At 35.7% G+C, this 19,457-nt stretch overlaps 1 protein-coding gene across 1 annotated transcript in view; it reads right to left on the minus strand.

Moving 5' to 3' along the window:
* Window positions 1–19,457, minus strand: part of syt7b (synaptotagmin VIIb) — a 138,134-nt gene that overhangs the window by 55,109 nt on the left and 63,568 nt on the right. The window contains exons 3-4 of the mRNA XM_084110062.1: window positions 12,721–12,812; window positions 6,242–6,376 (exon numbers count right to left, since the gene is read on the minus strand). Coding sequence (XP_083966188.1) covers window positions 6,242–6,376; window positions 12,721–12,812 — 227 coding nt within the window. The remainder of the gene's footprint in view (window positions 1–6,241; window positions 6,377–12,720; window positions 12,813–19,457) is intronic.

A 19,457-nucleotide genomic window follows, 5' to 3' on the forward strand; every position in this document is an offset into this window, starting at 1 on the left:
CCCTTCTCCAGCGATCCACTGAAAGAGGGAAGAGAGAGATAAGGAGATATGCAAGAACAGAAACGACAGGAGAGTTTGAAGAAGAACGAAAGATTCAGACAGAAGGAAGAGGAACAGATTGTTCAGAACCCTTCGGGCAGAGCAGTAAGGAACAGTGGTAGAAAACAAACCCGCTCGAGTCCCAGCTGTAAAGCAAGCAGGTGTAACGGGAACCTAGACGGTAGGGGTCTGAAGGGGGGCAGACGCTCGGGTGCTGAGAGAGCAAGCAGATGGGTCTGATTTACAGGGAACATGGGCAGACAGTTAAAGGAAGGCAGGTGTTGTTGGAATTGCATCCTATGTTTGCTATGTCACACACTTAAGAAAAGTAATATTTATGTATAGACTGTCCCTGCAAGAAGCCAAATAAATTTCAGGGCGAGAATTTGATTAAAAGATACAAATATTGTACACCTCAGTGTTCTCTATAGTGCTGCACGATTTGGCCCTGAGTGATTATTAAACAGCTTAAGGCTACCATTTAATAAATTATAGAACAGAATATAGCTGACAGAATATAAAATGGCCCCGTAAAAGGACAGCTTTAAGACCAAGCCTCTGCCAAATGACTGCAAGCGGCAGTCTTACTATAGTAAACACCTTTTTACCAACATCCAGACTTTTAGTGAATCAGGTAGGACTACTATGACTTTATGACTCTCTAGGTAATTAATATGCATGAGCAAGGATGAAAAGTTTTATAATTACTACTCCAGTTTTACTGTATGAAATTTGTATTATTTATTAGTTTATTCAATTGAATATTCAAGTGGACTGCCCTATACAAATGCGTAAACCAGCCTAAGTGTAACAATCACCAGTGAGAGTGCCCGGGATAACCATCAGAGGGCACTCCAACCCCGACAATCACCACACATCCACAAACTACATTTCCCATAATCCTTTGCCCAGACTAATCAGCCATGATCACATTCACCTGTATGGCCCTGTCCCAAATGGCACACTTCATATGCACTTTCGGCCTTGTGGACTTACAATGGCTGCCGTGTGCGCATGTCCGTTAAGTCCGTGCGACTGTAGAGTGTCCCATTTGTCATTTTAGGCCTCAGAAGGGTGCTCGCGAGCGCCCCCTTTGCGGTCGATATGCGCCCTCGATGCACACTTTTGCACTGATGCGAGCTCCACAGCAGACTTCTTCCCGACAGTCAAAGCGGCATTACGTCACGAAAGTGCGGACTCGTAGGAAGACCACAAGTGCTTAGGGTGCCATTTGGGACAGGGCCTATGTCATTACTTTGTTTAGCTCACCCCATATAAGCCTGGTTTTCACACTCATTCCCTGCAAAGTCTTGTTTAGTGTTTGTACTGCAATTCTGAGCGTGTTTGTGTCCTGGTTACCTTGATTCTCTGCCTGTTCCTTCGGATTTCTCTCCTTGCCTCAGCCCTTTTCTGTTATTGTTTGGATTGCTTGTTTGTGTATGACCCTTGCCTGGATTTGGATTATGTCTTTGGATTACCCTGTTCAATAAACACTAAATTTGGATCCTCAACCTTGTTATCTCAGTGCAGTTCGTGACCCTAAGTTTGCTGGTCTTATCTGGTTTAAGCTAGTCTCCCAGCACACTGTAGATAAGCCAGTGTTATGGTTAAGTACAACTAAAACTATTAAACATATTTTCTTTTATATACAATAATTTTTTTTCATTATCAAAACATTTTTCATATATATAATTCTGATTAAAGTTAAAGACTAAAACTGAAATAAAAATAAAGTGAAATAGGATGGATAAAAATGACAAATCACATAACAAAATGACTAAAACTTAAAACTAATATGAAAATATAACCAAATCTAATTCAAAATATTAATAAATACTATAATAGTGGAAAAAAAACACTAAAATAATGCAGAGCTAAGACGGGCGGCCAGCTGGTCTGCTAGCCTGACATTTCTGAAAAGCAAAACCCTTTTAAAACCTTGCAACAGACCTGACTAACCGGCTTAGGCTGGTTTAAGATGTTTTTCCAGCATAAAGCTGTGTGAATTCTAAGAAAGCTGAGCTGGATTTCATTCACTGCACTTTTGGGTCAACTGAACGAGAGAAGAAGAGAAGTTCAGCGTGAAGAGTAATTCATTCTATCATCAGCAGAGCGTGTTCAATACACAGCTTAATTTACAGACAAAATCCTTAGTGCGCTGGTTTGCAGTTTTTGCACGTGCTGTTTAACATGAGAGCTGCTGTTTCATGACATTTCATACCCTTTTCTTTTGGCTTTCAAATCACAGTACTTGTCAAAATAATTGCAATACGATTATGTTTTTACCAAATCGTGCAGCCCCACTTCTACATGATATTCAAATCACTTGCACACTATAATTCAAAAGTTCGGAGTCAATAAGATTCAACAAGATCAAAAGTGACAGTAAAAAAATAGATTTAGAATCTAAAATAGATTTCTATCTCAAATAAATGTGGTTCTTTTGAGCTGTCTATTCATCAAGGAATCCTGGAAAAATCCTGGTCTTACCTACCCCAAACTTTTGAAAGGTAGTGTATGTATAATTGGGAAAATACTACATTTGATCACATTCATATTTTGACATCATTCATTTCTATCAGTACACACTGTATAAGGCCACCAGATCATATTGGGTTTCCCATCGTGTATTAATCATTCTTGCTTTCCCTTCAAGTGAGACAGGGACTGACGTTCACTAAATCTGGACAGTACAGTGACAGAAGAACTGATTACACAGCGACGACAGAGACAGACTAAAGGTTAACACTTCAAACACAGGTGTCGTGACTAGCATAGACGGCAACAGATCGACGACAGCCACTTAAGACACAGATGACCCATAACGCAACATTTGTGCATCAACCTCAGGGGGTGGACAGGAACAGAGGGGCCTTGACATTTGTTAAAGCAGATGACAAGGTTGCTGACTGCTGTAAGTAGTGCCTCTTAATCTTGTCACTTTTTATTCTATAGTCTTCAAAGATCTCCTTATTAAAGGTGTTCAAACTGGCAGCGATTTGCAGTGACTGGTCAGCATCAAAGAGATAAAAAATAATAATAATTCACAGAAAAGGTGGAAGATTTTCACTGGTGCTCTCTGTAAGGGGATCTGCAAACTGCCACGTTTCCACCAGTTATTGTTTACTGAAACTATTAAAAACAAAACCATTTTCATTAATTAAATTAAAGATTAAATAAAATAAAATATAAATACTTTATTAAATAAATACTTTTAAAAAAACTTTAAAAACTTAAACGAAAATTAGAAATGTTGGAAATTAAATAAAAAAAGTTTACGTACAAAAATTACTAAAAATAAAATAAAAATGAAACAAATTATATATATATACATACATATACATATACATATATATATGTATATATATATATATATATATATATGTATATATATATATATATATACATATATATGTACATACATATACATATATACATATATACATACATATACATATACATATATATATGTATATGTATATGTATGTATATATATATAATTTGTTTCATTTTTATTTTATTTTTAGTAATTTTTGTACGTAAACTTTTTTTATTTAATTTCCAACATTTCTAATTTTCGTTTCGTAATATACTGACTATTTAGAGTTGTAAATAGCTACCCTACAGTACAGCAACTGGGCGACCTTTATCTATTTATTCGCTGTCAGTGTGAATGCACCTTTAAGTACAAAAGAGCATAATAATAGACACGGAAATGTTTCTACTAATTTATTTTATATGGTTAAAATTAAGTAAATATAAGATGACTATAATAAGTAAGATGTCCTAAATTCTCTTAAACAGCAACTATGAAAAAATTATGAAAAACTGGTAAAAACTGAAATTAAAGAAGCCATCAGAAGCAGATCTCAAATGTCAAGATGTTTTGTTGTAAACTCCTGAAACTGTGTCACACAGGTACATACTGAGACTCAAACTACAAAGGGGAAGTTACAGGTGACTGGAGAGACGAAACACAACAACTACCATAAAGGCACAAAAAACACAGCAACACAGCAGAAGAGCTAACGGTCAACCCTCAACTTCAATCAGGACTAGATTCTTGAATGCATCTTGACCATTCAGGTCAGAGGTTTTGAGGGTTGTCCGTCTCCATGGAGACCATCCATGGGCTGGAGGTGAAATGTTAGCATTTAGAAACATTGGTGCTGCTGGCAGGGCTGTAGAGAACAGGGGGTTGAGAAGTGTTTTAGCAATCCATCAGTCCTTTAATGGAACAGTTTGTTTTCTAAAAAAAATACTATTTTGTTCTCATTAACTCTTATTTTGTTTAAAGACTCTATTTATTGTATAGTAATGCATACAGTGACTCATGTGCTATATTCAAAGCCTTCTGAAGTAACATGATAGCGTTGTGTGAGGAACAGACCAAAATTTCAATCGTTAATCTTCCCATCGCAGCTCTCAAACTTCATTTGCAGATGTGTTTTTCAAACTTGCCACATCAAGATCCGTCACGGGATCCGAAATGAAATTTGCGAATGAAATTTGAGAGCGGCGGAAGCGCGGAAATCCCACATTGAATCTGTGCCTGCAGAAAAATTCACAGAATGGGAATGTATATCTATCACAAAGTTCGCTATAATCAGTGCAGAAAACGAAAAAAAAAATGCCTGCAGTTTTTTTTAAACCACATATTCATGACTTATAGATTGTGGCACATGCCATTTATAGCATATAGTAGTCATATAGACTGCTTTTATGGTACCACCACCAACTTTCATTATATGGAAAAGAGGGGCCAGGAAAAAAATCAATAATAATTATTCAGTGGATGACCGAATAGACTTCTTACTGATCATATATTGAACACACACTGATGTTATGAGTGTGTGTTTGTGGGAGGGAATGTAGACTGTAATTATCACCATGTGGATGAGAAGTGCAGGGACCTGCAGTCTGTATCTGTCTCCTATCAATTCGATTCTGATTTATCCTGGGAATTAATCCCAAAAGACTACTTTCCCTCCAAGATAATGACTTCAATTAAGCAATTAATTCACAAGGAAACGGCAGACTGAAGTGAACCCCACTACCCTCTGTGGAACTCAACCCACGCTTCGCCGAGAGTGATGGGTTGACCTAAAGATTGGACATTTCATCTCGTTTCAGTCTGGATTGTGTTGTACGCTGAATGATAAAAAGCCATAGAAAATGACAAGGACTGCCCTAGACATAGCTCTTACAGATGGGGTCAGTGGGAAATATGGCTTGCCTTTTGGTGTGTTTTGTGGGTCATGCAAATTGACCTTAAAGTAGTAAGATGTTTAAAGCAAGTCATCAACTTTTTCTGTCTTAAAAAAATAACGCCTTTTATAGTAGCCTACCATTAGGACATTCACAATGATTTACATTTTCCATACAAATGTTATTATTGTTATTATTTATATATATATATATATATATATATATATATATATATATATATGTGTGTATATATAATATAATATTATAAATATTATCATTGTGTGTGTATATATATATATATATATATATATATATATATATATATATATGTACATACAAAATAGTAATATTTATGATGTATTATATATACATATTATATATATATATATATATACATATTATTTATAAAAAAAATTCATTATAGTAATAGTAATTTCAAGAAAATAATGCTAAAAAAGCCAAATCAATTACAAATCATTACTTGTTGCATTGATTTTATAAAGATAAAAACACAAAAATCCAGCACATTACTATTATGGCTTGCAAAACACACAAAAAAAAAAATTTATTAGCTGTTTTTTAGATGATATATGTATATGTGTATGTATGTATATATAGCATTTTTATATTGCATGCTATATTAATAATAAAATGTATATATTAATATTAGTATTTTTGTATTATAGTAACAAGAATTTTAAAAGTATCATAAAAATAATGCAAAACGTTTGAATAGTCATAAAAACATTTTGTCATTTTCTTCATGCAAACATTATTTTCTTTTTTTTTTTCTTTTTTTTTTTTTTTGGGTGAAATATGACCACGGACATTGTTTTGTGACATTTGATAGGTTTCATGAGACACAGATAAGTCCCTGTAAGCTAAAGAGGATCGCTGAAATGGAAGACAATAGAGAGGATTGAATGGACTTCCCCTTTCAGTACAGCCCTGCACAGAGAGAAGGGGTCCCTTACCAGCCGTTACCAAGACTCACTTGGGCGTGAGGCGAGGGTCTCCATAAGGGGTGTAGGGCGACATGTTGAGGATGAACTCCTTGGGTGGATAGGAGCTCCAGCGCTGCTGCACAGAACTGCTGTCGTTGTTATTCCAAAAGTCCCTGTCTAGATCACTGCAGCCAAAGAGAAAGACAGGAGAAAGAGCCACAGTGAGTCAAACTGAGTGGAAAAACAGAGTTCAGATAGACAGACAGCCCGGAGAGAGAGAGAAAACACTGGTGTAAAACTACAGTAACTGGCAGAGTGGAAAGATTCAGTCACAGAGAGACTTTTTAGGAAAGGTTTCTCTTGTCTAACATCGTTCCAGAGCTCCTGTGTTTTTAAGTGGCATAAAGTCTTGAAAAAGTAAAAGAATTCTGAACTGAAGAGATGATGTAAAAATAGCTCTGAGGGTGAGATTAAAGGGGTTTTGAGATGGATATCATGCACAAAGTCATATGTATTCTGTGCTGTCATTACATTCGCTCTGACTCACAGATGATAGTCTTTTATAACCTACTGTAGCAACAAACTTCTAATCACTATAAGAACAACAGAAAAAATCATATCAGAGGTAAGGCATCTAATTAGCGGTGGGCGGCATGATCGAAATCATATAGTAATGATATATATCAGTATATAGTTGTTTTATGTAAGTATATTTTCAAACGGACTGGCCTGTGACACTGCCAGTCGGTGAGCTGTGATGTTTAGTGGTTTCATCTGTTCTGACAATGTCGGATCGGTCTCTATTAAAACTCTAAGCCTTATAAATGAATCTACCATTTAATATTTAATTTGGGTTGATGCAGGCATTTAATATGATAATAGAACTCTGAACATTTTGGAGGTGGTCCAACGTTTTCACTTCCCATAGCGTAGACTGATTTTTATACTGTACAAGCTGTATATTCTATCCCCTAACCAACTCTCACAGAAAACTCATTTTTACATTTTCAAAAAACAACATTTAGTATGATTTATAAGCTGTTTTTCAAAGATTTCTAGTATTTTACCGTTCTATTCTACCATTTTTGTGGGGAGATTTTGTCCCCACAACGTAGGGTTTACAGGACCATACACACACACACAAGGTGTTTTCATGTTTTATTGGGACTTTCCATAGAGATAATGATTTTTATACTGTACAAATTGTATATTCTATACCCTTACACTAAGCCTATCCATCACAGAAAACTTTCTGCATTTTTACATTTTCAAAAAAAAGCATCACTTATGATCTATAAGCTGTTTTCCTCACAGGGACCAAAAATGTCCCCACAAGGACAAGGATTTTGGATATTGCAATCTTTGTGGGGACATTTTGTCCCCATAATGTAGGGTTTACCAGGACACACACACAGAGGGGTACATTAAAGGATTAGTTCACCCCAAAATGAAAATTTCCTAATAATTTACTCACCCCAATGCCATCCAAGATATCCATGTCTTTCTTTCCTCAGTGGGAGAGAAATTATGTTTTTTTGAGGAAAACATTTCTGGATTTTTCTTCTAACAATGGACTTCATTGGTTACCATCGTTTTTAAGTCCAAATCAATGCAGTTTCAAAAGTCTTTGAAGTGTATAAACGGGCTATACGCGATCACAGCTGAAGAAGAGGTTGTTATCTAACGAAACGATAGGTCATTTTCACATTTTTTTAAATTATTTATAGACTTTTTACCTTCAATAGTTCGGATTGAGCTGATCAACAAACGGACAGGGAACTACGTCATCACGTTGAAAGGTCACGCCAGCAATACTATTTTAACTACTTTTCATATTCATCAGAATGTTATTCATATACTATTCATATTCATATTCACTGAATACTATTACTATATATATAATAGCAAACAATACTATTTGAACTATCCTCCTACGTACGGTCGCATTGTAAACAGTGGGGCGGTACTTCTGTCGGCGCCGGCGTGACCTTTCAACGTGATGTAGTTCCCTGTCCGTTTGTTGATCAGCTCAATCCGAACTATTGAAGGTAAAAAGTCTATAAATTATAAAAAATGTTTTGAAAATGACCTATCGTTTCGTTAGATAACAACCTCTTCTTCAGCTGTGATCGCGTACAGCCCGTTTAAACACTTCAAAGACTTTTGAAACTGCATTGATTTGGACTTAAAAACGATGGTAACCAATGAAGTCCATTGTTAGAAGAAAAATCCAGAAATGTTTTCCTCAAAAAACATAATTTCTCTCCCACTGAGGAAAGAAAGACATGGATATCTTGGATGGCATTGGGGTGAGTAAATTATTAGGAAATTTTCATTTTGGGGTGAACTAATCCTTTAAGACACATGCAAACATACATATAGACAACACATGAATGTCAAGCACTAAATTATTTAGTAATTTTCACATAATATATTATTTAAATCTTACTTTTCAGATCTTTTAATGCTGCAAATTAGCAAATCTATATTGCATCATATTTCCTTTCACTGATTGGCTCATTTCTGGTGCTGTAAACTGCTATAACGGTCCTACTTGGAGAAATAAACAATAAAATATTTTAATATAAACGAAAATAAAATAAAATGGTGTTTAAGTGCCACTTTAAAAAATAATTTTGAGAACAAAGTTTTATATATAATGCAAATAAAGCAAAATGCCTGAATGGTCTTCATTTTTATTATTACATGTAATTAAAAGTTATTATTAAATTGAATTTTTGGCTTTATTTTAACATTGCACTAAGACTTACATACACTTAAGTACTGTATGATGCATGCAAACGTTCCACACTGTTGTTGTGGGTTCCAATCCTACTTTAAGAAAAGAAAAGCAATGTCTCATTCGCAGTCTGAAGAACACAATGAAATGTGCAGCGGATTGTCTCTCCGTGCCCTTGTGCGGTCACAGGTGATTAGCAGTCTGGCCTCTTGCACTGATATAAAAACAGTATCCATCTGCTGTGAGATGCATTGGTGTCTAATTAGAGCATTGCCTGATTAATATTCAGGCTGCAGTTGTTACCAGAGCAAGTGCTCCAAGTGGACCAGCTTCATACTGCTGACCTGATAAACATCGTCAAGTGTGTGAAAGCCATCATTTCACACACACTCACTATTTTTTTTAAAGTGCTTTGAGGTTATTCCTGTGGTTTGCTCAGTATCACTGGCTGTGTTCAGAATGAAATAAGTTTTAGGCTTGGCCTGATACTAATATTTTGGCTTTGGTAGAAGTAATGGTATTGATACCTCAATATGAACAGATGGTAGGTAGGTAGACCACTGAATAGGCAGGATGGATTTGCTTTTCAGGTAATGGGAATTTACTAAACCAATGAAGTGTCTGGACCAATCAGACACACAATTATTCATTATATTTAATGAATAATTCAGCAAACCCTCTCTCCCAACAAGCAAACTATGTGTTAGAGTTCTGTGAACTACCCCAGAACAGCAACTAACACCCAGGCAGAACCAATTTCTGGTCACAGCAGAAAAGGTTTTACGACCCCATCACAGGAATGTAGGGAGTAGTGGTCGACCAATATTGTGTTTTTAAAGGCCGATGCCAATAACTTAGAGAGCAGGGTGGCCGATGGCCGATATAATATAAACATATATAATTTATATTTATTTTAATTAGTATTTTATAAATGCGAAATAATTATGAAAATAAATTTCTAAAATAAATCTTTAAAATAAACATGCTTATACTTTAAAATGGCAACTTTGTGATTCTGCAATCCTATTACAGTATTTTTATGGGCCTTGGCGATATATATCGGGCGACCACTATTGGGGAGAGTTTCCCCATAGGAAAGACACATAAGGCCCAAAAAAAGGATTTCTTTCCATTAATGCATATGCAAATCTTCTATGAATGAACATGCATATATCCAGGACATTGTGTGCATGATTATTACTGTATTTTATAGTGTTTTTGTATTGTACACCGTTTTATGCATGCTTTATGATAGAACCACTTAATGTAACCTCACCTACACCATGTTTGGCATCTATGAATATCTATTTTAATTATCTGAATGATCCTTTATGTAATATGTTGATACCTATGCAACATATTAATATTACAAGAATCTTTAAAGGTTTCTCCATCAACACCCATTCTAGTAAAATATGCAAAACCCCATGCTCAAAGACAAAGGGTCGTAAGCTTTACCTCAGAAAGTTTAAGTTACCATTGGCTCCCTGAGCCCTGACCTCTGTGGAAGTTGAAGGGCACCCTCTCCATTCAGCTTTTTGATCTTCCTTCTGGTTGCTGTTCGTGTGAAAAGACCGACAGCCGGACAGGCCTCAAATTACAACTATTGTAACTTCATTGACAATGACTGAGTCAGGCTAACATTGCAAGATCATCATCATTTCTTCATTCAATGTGGAAAATATCAATTGCAACTTCAACACCATCGACTTACTGAACCATCAAGACTTTCTCCTGAGATTGCATTCGGATGCTAGTTCAACGGCAAAGGCATTGCAAGTATTATACATTTAACTTATTAAACAGAGGTTTAGTATAAGCGGTAGACCCCTTGTTAACAAGGTGCTTTGAAATAAGAAACTGATGGCTCTGTTCAGATGGTTAAATGACTCTTTTCCACAGCTTCATTCCCCTGTTTCTGTTTCCAGTTTCATTCACTTTCCATTTTACCCATGTATGCATGATTGTGTGCATGTTTGTTTAGATTAGTTATATGTTCGTGATTTAGTTAAATACAACGTCCCTTTAATGATGCGATCACAGCTGCATGTTAAGAAAGAGTCATTTTTCTGTGGCCAGCTGGCCACCAATTGATTGTAATATTAATTCAACTACATCACGTTAATTCTATTAACTGATCCAAATATTTATAATTAATTATAACAAGTTATAATAAATTATTCATATTTTCGTTTTGAGCTAATTTTCTACACCAATGACTAAACTAATAAATGATATTAGCTAATTATCACCATAAGCCGAAATAAATGAACCACTTTAATTCTGCAGTACTTGTATTGTCAGAGCTTACTGCACAACCCTATGCAAGTGGTAAGCAATTCATACACTGTATTCTTACTGCTGTTTTACAAAATATGTGAAACAATTTAAAATACTCAACAATAAATGTTTCAAATGGTAGTATGCTACTTTGTTGTTAACTAATCTCACAACATTACATGATTAATTCTGAGATTTAAAAAATGTCAAAAAGCTATTTTTGCATTTTGCGTAGTTTTTTGCATAAAAATCATATGAGTCTAGATTTTAAAAATATTTAAAGAGAAAATAACAAATTCTGCTTCATTCGTCACTTTGAAAATGTAAGGTCAAGTCAAATTCATTGCCATATTGAGGCGTTTTGTGATCGCTGTGCACAGTATGTGAAATGTAAGTATGCACATTGACATGGCATGGTAAATATGAAATTATTATGGCAGAATGGCATTAGCCAGAACAAGAGAACATATTCGGTTTCTGATGTTTGCAAACAGCAAGCCAGTGTTATCCAAAGTATTGACCACGACAAATACCACAGCTGGTGTGAGAATCGAATGTAACACTTCTGAAACTAGAAATATAAATTAACACTCCTGAATAAATTACAAATGAGCATGGGTTATGAAATATGTCTAAAAATGTAGAGTATGTATATCATTTACACAGTTAGCAATGTCACATTAGTGTTTGGTATCCGCTATTCTTGACCAAAGCAATATTACAGTAAACAAAGACTCATTATGTTCTGTAATAAAGTGTTGCCATGTCCACTTATCATAAGCATTTTCAGGCTTGCTGTTTGGGGTTGGCTCATAAAACGATCAAGTTATTAAAGAGGGCAGATGCGAGTCACAATATTGGTATTATTTTCAATATGAAGCATTTGGATTTATCTTGGTTTATTATTTTTTCTAGCAAGACCTGGCAACATGAATGAGTCATGGCTCATCCCTGTGATTTTCTAGCACTACACACATACAGAAGAGACATCCCTGATGCATATTTACATTTCTGTGTTCAGTGTTTGGCATGGTAATGGATATGACCAAAGTTTCTGAAAGCACACTGCACTGCTACAACAAATGCTAACCAGTATTTGAAGGTTGAGCAGCGAGCTCATTGGCTACTGATACAGCAGGAGCCAATCAGCTGTGCCCTATAGAGAATGATGTGATTGCAAGCAGATTAGTTAAGATGAGTTAAGGACCTATCAGCCAGTGCCATCTATAGTTTCATGACAGAATGTATATGCCATTAACAACTAGTTCAGTTCAGTACAAACTGGATCGAAATTTTGTAAATGCGGTTGTCACAACCTGGATTTTTCTTTTTTCAATACCTTGGCATGAAATTACAGAATTTTTTTGCAGTATGCAGTATTCCAATCTGAACACAGACCCTTTAGTTCTATTCTGAGTCCAGCACATACAACTCAGCATACAAAGTAATGTTTTCCACTCATTACCAAGACATTAACTGCAATAGTTAATCTCAGCAGGAGGCACCTACTTGATGGCTTTATTTTCTCCTCGGCCTCTCCCCGACACAGACACCGAGTCTGGGGTCCCCGCTGTCTCCACCCCCGGCTTATTCCTCATCCCCTTCAGAGAGAAAGAAAGAGACAGAAATAAGAGGAAAAAAAAAATGGATGGGAAATAGAATATTGCCTGATATCATTTGGTCAGGTGGCATATTTCGGCAAAATCTGTGCAATTGCTGCAAGTTACACGGTTTAATTAACCAGTAAAGTATGATAGATGCACTGATAGAGCTAATGCGCACCAACAACAGCCAAATAGAGGATTTTTACGCAGATATTAATGACAAGTCTGATACCCTCGGGGTGTTTACACATTAGAGAAGCTGTTTTGATAGATCGGAACTCGGAAGGCATAAGATGTGCTTTCAAGATGTCGAAAGAGCCGGTCAGTCTGCAGACAGTGAATTGGATCAGCAAAAGCACAAACGAATGTCTACATCTGAGTTTGTTGCAAAAGTTGACATTTTCTTGAACATGACTGTGATGCCTAGGAATGCTATCTAGGTAAAGTTGTTAAATACAGACTCAAATACAAACAAGCAAAAGTGGCCAAAGAGAGTGTAAACACAAGAGTGGGAAATGAACAGGCACTTGGGGCAAAAATGCCAATAAAATGTAGAAAAGTGCCACCCAAATTTAAGATAAGAGGGCAAAAACTGCACAATGAGTTTCCCCAAACACAAAAGTGCTTTGTATATTCCATGAATTAACATTGATAACCATTATTACATTATTAAAATCAACAATTGCAGTAAATACATATGCCAAGGTTGGGCATTTACAGTGTAAAGATTTTGTTGATACAAAAATAAGATTTTGATTCTCCACTGGGAATCAATTCCACTTAACAAGTTCATTTCAGACCCTGGTAAACACACAAACACACATGCATACTTGCATGCCCTACATGCCCTAAAACTGAAAAGCTTCCTTTCAATGGACATTCAAGCCAAAGGACTACAGTTTAGCTTGAAAAAACATTCATATGCATCAATAATACACCATATGCAAACAGTTGTGCTATTGGCAGACAACTGAGACAACTCTACTGATCGATTCAAGCAATTACATAAAGGCTAATTACATCATTTCCTGTCTGTCAAAGATGCACTCCTCCCCACCATCTCTTGATTGGCCAATCCATCTCAAAGTGATTCTGCAGGTGGAGTATTCATTACAAAGTCCTCTGAAAGCCATCAGCCGCCAGCAGTTGTGTAAGAGATGATAAATGATCCGAACGGGAGGAAGAAAGAGCAGCTTCTTGGCCCGGGCACAGCAATAGCCTGCCAGTTTCAAGCATTTAAATTACGGCGGCTGCCAACATGCAATCGCTCCTCTGCCATGATCTGTCTACCGATGTAATGAATAGTAACAAAAGAAAGGAAGCGAAACAATTGTGTTCATACACAGGTACAAACAGCTTGTGACTTGCGACGCAAGCGCACTCATTTACATCAGGAGACATGAGTTAGAACTTGTGCCACGCCCCACAGGATGTGGAATTAATGTAGAATTTTAATCGGAATTACAGGAACAGGAATTTAGTAAAAGAAATTCAGCAGTCACAGAGGAGAGGTTTTGCAACAAAACAAACAACTGCATCATTCGTTATGACTAATTATGCCTATTTTTTCCAGAGTTTCTCTTAACCGTTAAATAAGCACCACAGATAAATGTTTACAGAGGTGTTATGTTAGCATCACTGGGATACTATTATATTTTTTGTGAACATTTTAAATTAGTTGGTTTTTAATATTAAAGTTGTACTCATTTTGATGCATGCTTTTGTGATTTTTCATTATTTTTAAAAAAATATGCATATGTAGTTTTTAATTCTTATTTCAGTTTTAGTTATTTTAGTACATCAAGTTAAACAAAATGAAAATTCGAAAGTAGAATAAGTTAATAGCAGTTAAATAAGTTTTTTATATATTTTATTTCAGTTAACATTTATTTAAAAAAACTTAAATGTTTCATTTTTTAAATGTTTTACTTTTAATTAACTTGAATAACCTTGGTTTAAAGATGAATATTAATAAATAAATTAGAAATGTATTAGAAAAAAATATAAAAATAAATATTAACAAATTTAAATATATAGACTATATCATATATTGAATAAATTAGAGCATGATCTTTCACCATAACCCATAAAATGTAAAACCCCATAAAATTGATCAAAGTAATGAAATATACAGTACATAAATTAAATATTAATATTTGAAATGCAAATGTTATGTCTCTTGAACTATTTGGTGTGTATGATAACATGTTATGGTTCATTTACAGAGAAAGATGAAACGTACTAAGATGAAACGTACTAAGAATTACACTTACAGAAGTTTTCTGACCTTTTTTTGACCTTATTAAATCTTTATTCTACATCCTTAAATTAAATTTATGCAAAACTATATGTTACACATCCATAAGAGATGTAACTCACCAGTTCTGCCTTTGAAAGACCTTTTGAAATGTTAAAAGTTCATACAGAACTGGAAACTGATTCGTATGTAGTTCAGCTGATGTAAGGTCCATTTACATGGGGAACAATTAAAATTAATGTAGAATAACTGGTCTCATGCATATTATCCTGCTCATTAAAACCGCAGGTCAACCTTACAGGCTACACTGTTTTAAAGTTTAAAGATTGTGCTAAAAGAGACAAAAATGAATCTATAAGGCTGTACAGTTGAATTTTGCTTGTTAGATTGAACAATATAACCCCAATGAGATCTTAAAATTACTTAAACTTAAAAAAACGTAAAATCTTTGTTGCATAAATTAGGGTAATGTTAGAGATTATTACATATTCTCAGGTTTATGTATTTTTTAGAACAACTTCTCAATAAATAATGTTCTGTTTCTGAATGGAAGGGAAACAGCAAAGGCAGAGAAAGGGGTAGGTTTTCAAACGGAATTTACAATCACAAAAGGTGAATGAGCAAGGAGAAATATGAGAGGAGGGAAGAAGATTTTTCACAGGTGGTCTCTTTGTGGTAGTCTCACAACAGGTCCAACTCGGCACTCACACTGTCTGTCACGTGTTAAGAGTGCTTTATTCTCAGATCTTCTTGGCTGAAAATCTCCCTTCACCTCATCTGCACTTCTCAACTTCATCTTATCCGCACAATTTACTATTGAAAAATTATTCCCCTCAGACACAACAGAAAGAAAGTGTTAGACAAAAAAAAGATGGACATGAAACTGTTGTAATATATAAAACTAAATACTGTAAATGTAATATATAAAATGATACAGGAAATGATATATGCTATAGAATGACGGACGGATGGACGGATGGATTGATGGAACAATAAATAGAAGGATGGATGGATGGATAGAATAATGGATGGAGCGATGGATGGAGCGATATGGATGGATGGATGGATAGAACAATGGATGGATGGATGGATGGAGCGATATGGATGGATGGATGGATAGAACAATGGATGGATGGATGGATGGATGGATGGAACGGTATCAAATCAAATCAAATCAAATCAAGTATATTTGTATAGCGCTTTTCACAATACAGATTGTATCAAAGCAGCTTCACAGTATTAAAATAAAATAATACAACAAAGTTTGTTTCTAGTGGAATTTATTGATTGATAGAATAAAATTAAATATCCCCAAAATATCCCCAACTGAGCAAGCCAAAGGCAACAGTGGCAAGGAACCGAAAAAACTCCATCAAGCGGCCTAATGGTGTCCTAAAACTCCATCAGGTGACCTAATGGAGAAAAAAAAAACCTTGGGAGAACCCAGGCTCAGTCGGGGGCCAGTTCTCCTCTGGCATTTATGAACTAGAGGCCGGATTGTAGTTTGAAACTGTGAGATTAACAATATTATATGAATGCCTGGCTGAAAAGATGCGTCTTTAATCTAGTTTTAAACTGGGAGAGTGAGTCCGAGCAACGAACAGTATCAGGAAGGCTATTCCAGAGTTTTGGAGCCAAATGTGAAAATGCTCTCCCTCCTTTGGTGGATCTGGATATCCTAGGTATGACCAAAAGCCTTGAATTTATTGATCTTAAAGAGCGCGATGGATTATAGGGTGATAGAAGATCCGTTAAATAGACTGGAGCTAAGCCGTTTAGGGCTTTATAAGTCAGTAGCAATACCTTGTAATTAATACGGAACTTTATAGGTAACCAATGTAGTGATGATAAAATCGGTGTTATATGATCATATTTTCTTGATCTAGTAAGAACTCTAGCGGCTGCATTTTGGACTAACTGTAGCTTGTTTATTGAGGATGCAGGACAACCGGCTAATAAAGCATTACAGTAATCTAGTCTCGAGGTCATGAATGCATGAACTAACTTTTCTGCATCAGAAACTGATAGCATATTACGTAGCTTAGCAATGTTTCTAAGGTGGAAAAAGGCTGTTTTTGTAACATACGAAATATGATTTTCAAAAGACAGGTTACAATCGAGTATAACACCCAGGTCTTTTACTGTAGAGGATAAAGTAACAGGACATCCTACGATGTCAAAGTTGTATTGTGAGAGGTTCTGTGGGCGGTTTTTTGAACCGATAAGTATTACCTCTGTCTTGTCTGGATTTAATAATAGAAAATTACGCGTCATCCAATCTTTTATATCTTTAACACACTCTGTCAATTTGGATAATTTAGCGTTTTCATCCGGCCGTGATGAAATATATATTTGAGTGTCATCAGCATAACAATGGAAACTAATTCCATGTTTCCTTATAATATTTCCAAGTGGCAGCATATATATTGAGAATAATAGAGGGCCCAACACAGATCCCTGCGGCACTCCATAGTTTACTGGAATTATGATCGATTTTTCTCCATTTAAATAGACAAAATGGTAGCGGTCTGATAAGTATGATCTAAACCAGCTTAATGCTTGTCCTTGAACACCAGTATAATTTTGTAGTCGATCTAAGAGTATTGTATGATCTATAGTATCGAACGCAGCACTTAGATCAAGTAAAACTAGTATTGAGAAACAGCCTTGATCAGAAGCTAAAAGTAAATCATTTGTGATTTTAACGAGCGCAGTTTCAGTGCTATGATGCGGTCTGAATCCTGACTGAAACTTTTCATAGATATCATTTTCTTGCAAGAAAGAGCCCAGTTGAGCGGACACAACTTTTTCTAGTATTTTAGACATAAAAGGTAGATTTGAAATGGGTCTATAATTTGCTAGATTATGCGGGTCTAATTGTGGTTTCTTAATGAGAGGTTTTATCACTGCCAGTTTAAATGTTCTTGGAACATGACCTAAAGATAAAGACGAGTTAATAATATTGAGGAGAGGCTCTTCTACTACAGGTAACACTTCTTTCAGTAGTTTAGTTGGTATAGGATCTAATAAACATGTTGTTGTTTTAGATGAAGTGATAAGTTTATTTAACTCTTTTTGTTCTATAGTTGTAAAGCACTGTAATTGTTCTTGCGGGGGGAAAATTGAGGCTGAATTATAAGGTGCGATTGAGGATTGAACGTTTACAATTGTGGTTCTGATGTTTTCTATTTTCTCAGTGAAGAAGTTCATGAAATCATTACTACTAAACTGTAACGGGATATTTTGTTCGGGTGACGTCTGTTTATTTGTTAGTCTAGCCACGGTGTTAAATAAAAACCTAGGATTGTTTTGGTTGTTTTCTATTAGTTTGCGGAGATGCTCAGCCCTGGCCGCTTTTAGGGCCTTTTTATAACATGACATACTGTCTTTCCACGCGATTCTAAAGACCTCTAAATTAGTTTGTTTCCATTTACGCTCTAAATTACGGGTTTCTCTCTTTAGAACATGCGTAGTATTATTGTACCATGGTGCTTTAATTTTCTCTGTGACCTTTTTTAATCTAACAGGTGCAACAACATCCAATGTTCTAGAGAGAATGGTGCTCATAGTGCTAGTTAGTTCTTCTAGTTCATCTGTTTGTTTGGGTTCAGGCAGCAGCTGAGACAGATCAGACAAGCAACTCGAGAAATTATCTATGGTGGATGGAAGGATTGTTCTGCCTGGTCGAAAACGCGGCGCCGCATGACATATTACAGCAGTACGTAATATGCAAGTTACCAAGTAATGGTCAGTGACATCATCACTTTGTGGAATGATATCTATATCGGTTGGATCGGTTCCATATGATATAATTAAATCGAGTGTGTGATTAAGACGATGAGTTGGTCCGGTGACGTTTTGTTTGACCCCAAAGGAATTTAATAAATCTATAAACGCAGCCCCTAACGCATCATTTGGATTATCTACGTGTATGTTAAAATCTCCAACAATTAATGCTTTATCTACATTGACCAATAGATCTGAGAGAAAATCTGCAAACTCTTTTAGGAAATCAGCGTAAGGCCCAGGCGGTCTATATACGGTAGCCAAGGCTAGAGATAATATGGATTTTTTTCTAACATCTAAGAGCGTAACATTTAGTACAAGTATTTCAAACGAAATAAACTTATAACCCGTTTTCTGAGTAACATTGAGAATATCTCTATAGACCGCTGCAACACCGCCGCCACGACCAATCAGACGGGGTTCGTGCTTATAGGAGTATCCTGATGGAGTAGACTCATTTAGACCGAAATAATCATTAGGTTTAAGCCAAGTTTCAGTAAGGCAAAGGACATCGAAGCTATTATCCGTGACTATTTCATTTACAATAACTGCCTTAGGTGTGAGTGATCTAATGTTTAGAAGACCTAGCTTTAGAAATT

Source organism: Abramis brama (assembly GCF_963993115.1).
Source record: "Abramis brama genome assembly, chromosome: 3".
In the NCBI taxonomy this organism is placed as follows: domain Eukaryota; kingdom Metazoa; phylum Chordata; class Actinopteri; order Cypriniformes; family Leuciscidae; genus Abramis; species Abramis brama.